At 65.7% G+C, this 11013-nt stretch overlaps 1 protein-coding gene across 2 annotated transcripts in view; it reads left to right on the top strand.

Annotated features, from left to right (window-relative positions):
- Positions 1 to 11013, top strand: part of TMPRSS6 (transmembrane protease, serine 6) — a 24539-nt gene that overhangs the window by 3806 nt on the left and 9720 nt on the right. For both annotated transcript variants that reach the window (XM_004675687.2, XM_012720670.1), the window contains exons 3-9: positions 921 to 988; positions 1471 to 1655; positions 1866 to 1907; positions 3965 to 4169; positions 5451 to 5587; positions 6713 to 6825; positions 7129 to 7238. In XM_004675687.2, the coding sequence (XP_004675744.1) occupies positions 921 to 988; positions 1471 to 1655; positions 1866 to 1907; positions 3965 to 4169; positions 5451 to 5587; positions 6713 to 6825; positions 7129 to 7238 (860 nt within the window). The remainder of the gene's footprint in view (positions 1 to 920; positions 989 to 1470; positions 1656 to 1865; positions 1908 to 3964; positions 4170 to 5450; positions 5588 to 6712; positions 6826 to 7128; positions 7239 to 11013) is intronic.

An 11013-nucleotide genomic window follows, 5' to 3' on the forward strand; every position in this document is an offset into this window, starting at 1 on the left:
TGGGGGGGGGGCGACCTGCTCATCAGCCCGTGTGGACACTGAGAGGCCAGAGCCTGTCCGCACATGCTGGAAGGGGCCCTGACGGAGGGTGCTGGGGGAGCTGGCGGACTCTGGGGTCCCGTGCCCTTGGATTAAACCCTAATTGTGCCCACTGTAGGGTGCAGGGGTGCAGCGAGGGCCCCACCCGCAAGCCCTGCCTCCAGGTCCACGGCTTTTACTCAGTATGTGGGGTGCTCTCTTGCTGCCAGCACTTTCCACTCTCAGGCCACTGGACCACGCCTGACCACGCCGTCCAGCAGTCGTCCCCAAGAGATGATGTGCGTGGACGCGCACCCCAGCTCCCTCTGGCCTTGGGGGTGCCCCAAGTCTCCCAGGGCTCTCCTGGCGGACTGTACCTCAGTTGCCCACACGGATGCTCCTTCACAGCCCCTTTGGCCGGTGCTCCCCTCAGTCACCCCAATAACCCCCTGGCTTCCTGTGCCTGACTCAGACCCGCCCCTGGGGACCAAGCCGAGTCTCTCTGTCTGCCTCATCAGGGGTGACAGCAGAGCCAGATGGTGGGGGAGGAGTGGCTGGGGGCTGCTGTGGGGACAGGCAGGCCTGCCAGGGGTCCACCCCAGTGTGTGCAGAGCGCGGTCAGGGGCGCAGACCAGCTGGCTGAGCCGTGACCGGGGGTGGAGGGGGCTGGGAGCCAGCGGGACTCCAGGGCTGAAGAGTGACTTGTGGGGGTAGAGAGGTCGCTTGTGGCCTGGGGGCGACAGCTGGGGATGGGGAGGCAGAGGGGTGTGACTTCGGACAGGGCCAGCCTGTCCGCCCCGCGGCCCAGGGGGCTCGAGGGCATGCCAGGCTGGGGGGGCTTGCAGAGACAGCGGGGCTGCGTACCCCAGCGGTCACCAGGGGCTATTGTTCCCCTCTTTCAGCTCAAGGAGCTCATTGCCAGCACCCGCCTGGGCACTTACTACAACTCCAGCTCGGTCTACTCCTTCGGGTGAGCTACCTTGCCCCTCCCAGCCCGCTCCAGAACCTCACACTCGAGACGCGGCTAGGGGGCACCGTCAACTTCTGCTACAGTGCCCTCACTTTTGTTAATGGGGAAACCGAGGCACGGAGCGGCCACGTGGCTCGCCGCGACCTCCCTCACCGAGCCGGTCTCTGCGCCTGGAGGGTGGGCACCGCGCCGTGGACGGGCGCCGTGGACGGGCGCCGGGTACCCAGCGAGCCCAGGTGGGGGCCAGCCGTCCACTCAGCCTGGGCTGCGGCAAATAACCAGGCCTCTTGCCTCAGCTCACCTGCAAAATGGGGCGATGGGAGCACCTTCCCCGGAGCCAGGCAGGAGGCCCTCCGCGCAGAGACGGGGTAGTTAGGGCCCAATTCGTAGGCCCCCCGCGTCTGCTTTCTCCGGCGGGGCAGGGGGCCGGGCGGAAGTGGGGGGCCACCCTCCCCAGCCCCTGTTTCCTCCTCCTGCCGCAGGGAGGGGCCGCTCACCTGCTTCTTCTGGTTCATCCTCCAAATCCCTGAGCACCGCCGGCCGATGCTGAGCCCCGAGGTGGTGCGGGCAGTGCTGGTGGAAGAGCTCCTGTCTGCGGTCAACAGCTCAGACCCTGCTCCCTACAGGGCTGAGTATGAGGTGGACCCCGAGGGCCTGGTGATCCTGGGTCAGTACGGAAGGGTGGCCGCCAGGGCTGGGGTGCTGTCAGGGTGGGCTGGGGTGCCCGGGGGCCGGGACCGAGGGCGCCCGGGCAGGGAGGGTCCAGACTCCGTCTCAGACAGGTCGCTCCGATGGTCTCCTCGCTTTTTATTTTCGTCTTATTTCATTTTACGTATTTATTTTTGTCTTCATTTGTTTGTTCGTTTCCTTTTAACAGAAGCCAGCGTGAAAGAGATAGTTGCCCTGAACGCCACCCTGGGTACGCCCTTTTGCTTTCCTCTCCACTTTCTGTTTGAGTTGGTGTTTTTCTTGACCTGGCGAGAGGCGGGGTGGGCAAGCGGCGTCCACGACGGGCCCATCTGGAGCTCCCGGGGTGGCCGGGAGGACTCGGGGGGCTGTGGGGGAGCGATTGTGCGTCTGTGGCAGGTGTGCGTGTCTTCACCGGGCGCGTGTGACCTGTGTGGGCTGGGTGTGAGTAGCAAGTGTAGCTGCAGCTGAACATGACACTGTTTTCCACTTCGGATTCATTCTGCCTGGGAGCCCCCTGTCCACTGACGGCACAAAGCAATCTAATTCCAGGGGTAGTGGTCTCTTGGTCTAAAACTTGCTCTCTGGGAGATACCATGGCCAGGTGGTTCGAGACATTCCCTCCGCCGGTTCCTTCCGGCTCTCAGCCTGCCAGGCTGACCTGCCCTCTCGCCATAGAGTCTGGGACCTAATCAATAGTCAATAGTTAATCAGTGTTATTATTCCTGAGGGCCCTGGGGGCCCCTGGGCTGTCTAGTCCATGGGGTGCCCACAGCAGGCCACCTCTAGCCGCCCCCCGATTTTGTAACCACGAGTCAAGAATGGCGTTTCTAGATGATTGAAACAAATCACATGACAGTTTTCCTCATGTTCCAGAAGTACCCGAACAAGCCTTGAGCACCTCCTCCAGGCCAGGCCTCCCTCCGCTGGGCAGCAGACATGCCCCACACTGGCCTCACGGGGGCCGGGAGCCCCACCACAGAGACTCCTAACCAGCACCTCCCCACACCCGGCGCCAAGCGGGAGGCCCTGGGCAGGGACAGAGGGACTGGCTCTGCCTCGGACGCCAGGGGCCGAGGCCCAGAGCACGGGAGGGGATTCGTGTCAGGGAGAAAGGCGCGGCTTGGGGTGGGGTCCTGGGAGCTTCACGGAGGGGGTGCGGGCTCAGGCAGGGGCAGGCTCTAGTCTGCCAGGCCAGGCAGGGAGGGAAAGGTGTCCCGCTCCCCCACCCCAGAAGAACAGCCAGAGCAAAGGCCAGGTGAGGGCCCCAGGACATCCTCCCCAACCAGCCCCCGCTGCGCGATCTGACACCCAGTAGAACACAGGTGGGCGCCCAACACGCCATCGAGCAGGGGTGTAGGTGGTGCTTCCTTCTGGCCTCGCGTACAAAGCTCGTGGGGAGTGACCGACACATCTGTGTGACGGAGGAGGTGTGGGGGTGGAGGGGTGACAGTCCCGGACTTTCTCCCCAGCCCCCCCGCCCCCCCACCTGAGAACATTGATTACCTTTACTGACACCTACATGTGTGCTACTGCTTGCTGAGCCCCCGAATCAGCGCCCCCAACCTGTGACCGGTGCTCAGGTCCGACAGCCGAGCCCGCAGAGGCTGGGTGGAGCTGCGGGCGCCCAGGCCTGCCCGCCCTGTGAGGGGTGCTGACAGCGGCTTCTCTTGTCCCGGGCTTTCGGGGTCCACAGTCCTGCAGGCAGCAGCCCCAGATCAGGCCCTTTTCTCGTTGCTCCCTTGTCACTGGGGCTCCGCCAGCACCCCTAGGGCACCCTCCCTTGACTCCTAAATCCCAAAACTTTTCCTCGCCCTTCTCCGCTGGCCGCGAGGCTTCCTGCCCGCCCCGGCGGCTGGGCCTGGCCGCGTCCCAGCCCTCCTGCCCTTTCGTGGCTCCCCGTGGCTGGGAGGAGCCTCCCCCACCCACGGGTGTGATCCTTCTGCCTTGGAGTACCCCCCTCCCTGGTGCCCAGTGTCTCACTGTGACCCCCAAACCTCCCTGACCCACCGTGCCGGGTGGGTCGCCCTCACCTCCCGAGCCCCTCCCACGTCCCTGGCCAGCGGCCACTGTCCTCGAGTCCCCGGGCAGCCACCGGCTCGTGGTGTTACGGACCGAGTGACTGGCCCATGGGTGGATGCGTGAGTGAGGACACGGAAGCTCCGGGCGCAGCAAAGCAGGACGGGGCCCCGCTGTGCCTGCCGCTCCTGCTCGCTCCCCCGCCCCGGGCCGGCGACCTGGCTCGCTGGTCTCTCCTGGCTAACGCCGCTGGGGCCCTCCCCCCTCCAGGCTGCTACCGCTACAGCTCCGTGGGCCGGGGCCAGGTCCTCCAGCTGAAGGGGCCCGACCAGCTGGCCTCCAGCTGCCTATGGCACCTGCAGGGCCCCGAGGACCTCATGCTCAAGCTCCGGCTCGAGTGGACGCGGCCCGACTGCCGGGACCGGCTGGCCATGTACGACGCGGCCGGGCCCCTGGAGAGGAGGCTCATCACCTCGTGAGTGCCGGGTGTCTGGGGAGAGGCTGGTCCCGTCACCGCCAGCGCTCCGAGACCGGGCTTGGCTGGCCCCGGGCCGGTCCTGGGGGGACAGCTGACCCCCAGGGACGCAGGGAGAGGAGACTGCACGTGGCTGCAGACTGGGGGCGTCCCCTGTCCCCTCCCTCGGGTCCCCCACTGGGTGCAGGCTGGTGGGCTTCCTTGGGCTCCATCAGCTTCCAGGCAACAGGGGGTAGAACCTGGGTGCTCAGACCAGGGGTGGCCCTTAAAGGCGGGGGTCCTCCCCGCCCCTCCTGAATCCCACCCCGCCCTGGGAGGCACCCCATGCTCCCCGTGTCCCCTGCCACCAGGGGACTGTGACCTCAGTTTGGAAAGTGTGTGGGCTGGGTTCCTGGGAAGACGAACAGCCCGATACCATCTGATTTCTAGACTGACGAGGGTGAGATGCTCGCGGGCTTTCCCCTGGGGCTTCTCTGCGTGTCCCCTCCCAGCACCACCTGCTTTTGGGTGGTGCCAACTCAGCACTGCTCCAGTTGGTTGTAGCTGCACCCCAGTGCAGCCCAGACTGGAGACCTCCCACTTGCACCCCAAAGCCAGGAGTGGGGGGTCTAAGATAGAGCAGAGAGACCATGGTCCACCTTTCGAGTCTGGTCTCTGTGCCCACATCCTGTTGCCTGGGCGACACTTGAGTTACCACCAGACCTGCTGCTAAGTGAATAAAAGGAAAGAAAACCCTCAATGTTGAAAACTGAACCCCCCTAAAGGTGGCCCCGGTCTCCCTTAGCCCTCATGTCTGCTCTGCCATTTCTGGGGAGGTGAGCCGGAGGCCCGAGGAGGCCGTGTGGGCTGTTGGGAGCAAGACCGTGAGGACAACCCCACAGGTGTCCACAGGAGGATGGGGGTGCTGGGAGGCAGCCCTGGGCCGGACTCCAGAGCCAAGAAACGCCGCATCCAGGACCCTCCCGGAGAAGCCCTTGGGTCTATTCACCCCACTCTGCGGGCTCAGGGGCGCCTCATCCGGCGGGGGCGGCCATGCTTGGTCTCCCACATCACTTGCAGGAGGCTGCGGCCCTGCTGCCAGATGCTGGGGTCCCCGCGGGGCGGGGGCGCAGGGCTGTAGCTGGCACTGGTCTGTCGATGAAGGGCTCCAGAGGGCTCCAGCTGGCTCCCTGGGCCAGAGCGCGTCAGACACCTGCCCACGGGCACCGCAGGCCGGCGTCCAGACCCTGAGGGTGGCCCGGGGCCCTCCCCACCCTGCCCCCCGCCTCGCTCTGCCCGCAGGGTCTACGGCTGCAGTCGCCAGGAGCCGGTGGTGGAGGTGCTGGCGTCGGGCGCCATCATGGCGGTGGTGTGGAAGAAGGGCCTGCACAGCTACTACGACCCCTTCCTGCTCTCCGTACAGCCCGTGGCCTTCCAGGGTGAGGCGCCTGGGCCCCGGGCAGGGGCGGCCGGGGAGGCAGAGCCCGTGCTGGCCTGGACACGCCCGGCCCGCCCTGGCTCTGGTGGGGCTGGGCTGGGGAGAGGGAAGGTTCTGGAAGCTCCTCCCGCCCTCCCATCCGGACCCCTCCCTTCCTTCCTCCACTCTCACTCCATCCCCCCTTCTCCTCCTTCACCCTTGCCCCACCCCCCCACTTACATCTCCCCTCAATTCTCACTCTCTCCTTGGGTCTCTCTCCTGCTTTCTTTCTCCCCATCGGGATCTGGGGCTCTGCATCCCCCCGCCCGCCCTATGCTCCCACCCCCTCCTCTCTGCCCGATGGGTGGCTGATCCTGGGGGGAGGACCCCACTGGAGCCCAGTCTCCCTGAGGGCTCTAGGGTGCTCAGCCGGGCACTCCTGCCCCCGCTGCACTGACCCTTCCCCACCCCCATCCACCTCCCACTCCCCTATCTCCCTCCTGCACCCCTTCTCAGGGAGACTACACCCCACCTTTCCCGTTGTTCTTGAGTCTGGATCAGCCCGCCTCTGGGCACGCAAAGCAAACCTTGCAGTTTGAGAGCTGTGGGAGGGTGGGGGGTTGGGGGTGCGCCTGCTTCTCCCCTGCCCCTCCCCCTCCCACTTCGGGTCCCCCCTCCTGGCCTCAGCCTGGGGCTCCAGCTGCCCTTCCAGGGCGCCTGAGGCTGGTGGGCCCAGCTGGCTGCGCCCCTGAGGCTCAGTGACAGCCTGCGGAGGGGATGAGGGACACTGTGCCCTGCCCGCCCCAGGCTTCCCTTCTCAGAGCCTCGCCTTTGAAAAGGGGGACACCGTTCCTTCCCCAACCCCTGTGGCCCCCAGTTCTCTGCAGTTTTGAGAACAACCAGTGACAGACACACCGCACCTCACTGGCGCCACGTGAGGGATGGGTGCCCATGAACCCCAACAGCTGCTCCGGGTCGCTGCCGTGTGCTGGGGAGAAAGCTAAGGCCAAGGTCACAGAGTCCCACTCAGTCCCGTGACTGGCAGTGGGGTGGTGGGTGACAGCTACCCCCCTCCCCCGGTGACACTGGCAGGGAGGTGCACCGGACGAGGTCGGGGCCCCTGGGTAATGGCCGTTCTCCGGGACAGCCTGCGAGGTGAACCTGACCTTGGAGGGCCGGCTGGAGCCGCAGGGCGTCCTCAGCACACCGCACTTCCCCAGCTACTACCCGCCTGCCACACACTGCTCCTGGCACCTGACGGTGAGCCCCACTCCCCTCCTGCCCTCCTGCTGTGCCCAGAGCACCCCCCGGGGCCTTGGGGTGCCCGGCCGGGAGGGGAGGGCTGTCCTGCCTTGGCTGAAGCGCCCACAGGCTGAGCCCAGGGTGCGAATCCTCCGTACTGGGGGGGTGGTGAGTGTGGCCAAGGGCTGGCCTGTTTGTTGATTGACTGACAGACCTCAGCCAGCGGTGCAGTGTTGCAAGCCTCCTCCAGTGCTGTGCCGGGAGGCGGGCCCCAGCCCCCTGTGCCCCGAAAGCCTCCTGGTAACGGACGCCTGCCCCCAGGTCCCTTCCCTGGACTACGGCCTGGCCCTCTGGTTTGACGCATACGCACTGCGGCGGCAGAAGTATGACCTGCCCTGCGCCCAGGGCCAGTGGACCATCCAGAACAGGAGGTACGCGCCCCTCTGAACCCCGTCCTCCTGCTGGCACCCCCAGGTCCCAGGCCTCAGGGGGAAGCACAGGAAAGGAGCAGCTGCAGGGCGGGGCAGGCCTGCTGTCCGCCCTGGGCCTGTGGCCTGTGTCCCCATCTGCCTGGGGGCCTCACACGTGCGTCTTCAGACGTGCTCCTTGCGGTTTCGTGTCCATGGGTACCGTCACCCCGCAGATGGCCCTGAGCCCTTAAGTGAGATCCTGTGGGAGCCGCAGGACTCCGCAGGGCTGAGGCGCCCTTTCCCACAACCCCCGAGGGCCGCGGCGCCTGCCCTCCCCAGCTCCCAGCTGGTGGCCAAGGCCAGCGGCTTCCGGCGGGAAAGCCGCACACCCCGGGCCACACCTGCTTCACCCCAAGCTTCTGGGGGTACGTGACAGCCAGCAGCCTCACCCCCACGCCCCGGAGCCCTTCCCCTGCACCTGCCCTTGGGGACAGGCTTCCCAGGAGCGGAGTCTGGGGTGGTGGGTGCCTTGGCAGGCGGGTGAGAGCGCTGGAACCGCGGGCCCCTGGGAGCACAGGGCGCTGGGTAGGCAGCAAGGTGGGGGACAGAAAAGCCTTTCTCCCTGTGGGGGACCAGGACTTTCCAGGGAGGGGTGTCTCCCAGGCAGAGCCTCCGCACCTGGCACCCAGAGGATGCTGACAGAGGGCAGGCAGGGCGGCAGGGGGCGGCTTGCAGAGAGAGGAGGGCCGGCCTTGTGTGGTCTTGCCAGTCACGGCCTGGGTCACTGGGGTGGGCCTGCGTCTGGCAGGCTGGCTGGCCTCTGCCCTTCCCAAGCCCGGGATTCTGGGGTTCCCATGCACAAGATTCTAGACTTCTTGGTTGCACAGATTCCAATACACTGGAGTTGGAAGGTGCTTGGATTCTGGGGTTCATATCCACACACCCCAGCTCCTGCACTTGGTCCATCGGTTGAGCCGTAGCCAAAGGGGGGCAGGGTGACGACGCTCCTGGACGTGCGTCCTCCCCAGCTCTGGCTGTCTGCCAGGGAGCCCGACTGGAAGGGAAGAGACTTGCGGGGGGCGTGACCCGTGTCATTTGGCCCGTGTCATTTGGGGTGACATCCGGGCTGGCTATTCAGGCAGTAGCAGGCATCTTGCCCTGCCAGGCCCGGGGTGGCATTTCTGGAGGAATCTGCCTTGCTCTCTGGTGGATCCCCTCAGGGCTCCCTGGGGCCCTCGCTGCCCTCCTGGAGCCTGCCCAGGTGTGTTTGGGGGGGCTCTTGCCCCAGCATCAGGACAGCACAGATCTGCCTGAGTGTGGCCTACGAGTCACAGTTCTTGGGGTGATAGTGATGCAGTCTCCTCTGTCCACCCTGAGCTGAACCTGGTACCTCAGAGAGGCGCTGGGAGGCGTGGCCCCTGCTTGAACACCTGGACTCACCCCACCTCGCTGGCTCTGCCCTTGGCTGGGACAGGGTCCTGGCACAGGTGCTGGGCGGCTCCCAGCTGGGCGTCAGCTCACTGACCCGGCAGCCTGTGATGTCAATGGCATCGCAGTTCTGTTTCCCGGGGGGGAGTCAAGGCTTAGATTAAGGGGTGCAGGGCCATAGTCAGGGCCACTCCATGCTGCCGCCAGCGGTGGTCAGGCAGCGCCCTTCCTACGCTCCCCAAGCAGGCTTCTTCTTCCCCGACACAGCTGGGAGCGGTCACTAGGTTTGGGTGCTGGACGCCGGCTGGGCCTTCTTGAGCTTCAGACGGGGCCACCAATGGGCAGGGGCTGGCCGCAAAGGGTCATCACTGCCAGGGTGGCGTTTCAGACAGTGACAGGCTCTGACAGGGCCGGGGGTGGGGGCTCCCCAGAGTCACGAAGCACAGTCACTACTCAGAAGTGAGCTGGACAGTCCATGGAGCCCACCCCTCACACCCTGAGGCACAGAGCGGACTCTTGGCCTTGATTTTGCCTTGAAGTGGTAGAAGGAACTCGAGGGTGCCGCGGGCAAGGTGTTGGGGGTGATGCTTGGTGGGCTGGGGGCTTCCAGCCCTCTCCTTCCTCACGCCAAGCCTCCCCCTCATGGGGCTTGAAAGGAGCCCCTGGGAGTCTGGTCATCTGTCTTCGGCATGTGAAACAAGGGGGTTGGGCCAGCCCAGGGGCCCATTGAAAGCTGGCCCCCAGTAAGTGTCTATTCCCAGTGCAGCGTCATTCCAAAGTGGCTGGAGCAAAGAGCTCAAGCAGGGAAGCAGAGCAAGCCGCGTCCCAAGCCGGGCTCTTCCTGTCCTCCTCAGCAAGGACCTGCCTCTCCCGTCCTCGGGGCTCAGGGGCTCAGGCGCATCCTCGGGGTAACTCATCTGAGAAATGGGCAAGAGGCAGACGCCAGCCCCCAACCTGGGCCCTGGGGCAACTGCATGGAGTAAGACAGGGCACACCTGCCCCTCCGGGGCACCCCTGGGAGCTACGACCTGGCTCTCACCTGCACAGGGAGGACCAGGCGCCTGTCCTGCCTCGCAGACCGCTGAGGAGCCGAGGTGCAGAGGGGAAGTCTCTCCCAGTCACCCACATTGTAACTGGGGAGGTCAGGCTGTCTCGGGGTTCTGAGGCAGGGCTGCATGTCACATGCCGTGCGTGCCAGGGCCCGGGCCAGGCTGACCAGCTCCAGCCTCCGAGGCTTCCTTGAGGGTCCAGGGTGCCTGGTGGCTCACCACCAAGCCCGGGGCCCCTGCGTCTGGCTGGGGAAGGGAAGGCGGGGTGCATCTCCAGCGGGGTTCAGGACAGGTCATTTCCTCTCTGATAACGATCGTCTTATGCAGATGCTGGGAAATTCTTTGAATGAGCATTTGTTGGAAAATCTAGATGTGTGGGTGGCAAAGACAAGACGTGAGAAGGCTGAGGAAGAGTGTCAGTTCCCAGCAGGGGAGGGCGGAGACCAGGTCTTGGGCCCAGCACACGCTGGTGGGAGCCGCAGGGGGCGGTTGGGCCAGGGGCGGGGCCCTCGGGTGCCAGCGCCCAGAGGGGAAGGCAGCTCCCTCCACCCCCCGGGCCTCGTTGGCATCAGACCTGACTCCTGAGAACAGCCGGTTGCTCCCGGTTCCCTGCTCAGCTCTCCTGGTGCCTACCTGACCGGGCCACGGCCTCGTGCCCTTTGAGTGCCCTGTGGCAGCGCCGGGACTTGGCTTTGTAAGATCCGGCCACCAGCTGCTCCATTTCACAGAACCCACTCTGGCTTCCCCCTTTCCGAGAACCTGCCTCCTGCCAGCTTCCTCTCCTGTGACGTCACTCTTCTGGGGCTCTTCCCCCCCGACCATCTCCGCCCCGCTCGGCCCTGAGCCTTCCCGGAGCTCCCGGCCCGGCCTGGTCAAGGGGCAGCCAGCCCTTCCGCTCTCAGTCCCCGGGTGGCCGGTGCTCCTGCAGCCAGGAGACCCCTGGGTGCCGCGAGCCCCAGAGCCGGTGCTACGCGGCGGCCTGCAGAGGGCACAGCTCAGCCGCTGCCCTAGATAAGCTCGCGGCTTGGCAACGCCAGCCGCCCCTTCCACAGACGTCATTTCTCGTTTCCCTGCAAGCATCCGCAAGCAAGAGGGCAGTCCTGTCACCTCACAGGCGTGACAAGTCAGCTCGCTGCGGTTGAGCCTATGCCCAGGGAGCTCGGCTGGTTCATGCGAAAAAGGTCAGAGCTGACCTTAAACTCAGCTCTGCAGCCCTAGGTCCAGGGTCCAGCTTGACAGACGCACAGACCGCCCTTGCTCGGTGTACACCTCCTTTCCACTTAACTGGACCTCAGGAAAGGGAACGCATACAGGCAGCC

Source organism: Condylura cristata, unplaced genomic scaffold, assembly GCF_000260355.1.
Source record: "Condylura cristata isolate star-nosed mole 26May11 unplaced genomic scaffold, ConCri1.0 scaffold00004, whole genome shotgun sequence".
NCBI classification, from domain to species: domain Eukaryota; kingdom Metazoa; phylum Chordata; class Mammalia; order Eulipotyphla; family Talpidae; genus Condylura; species Condylura cristata.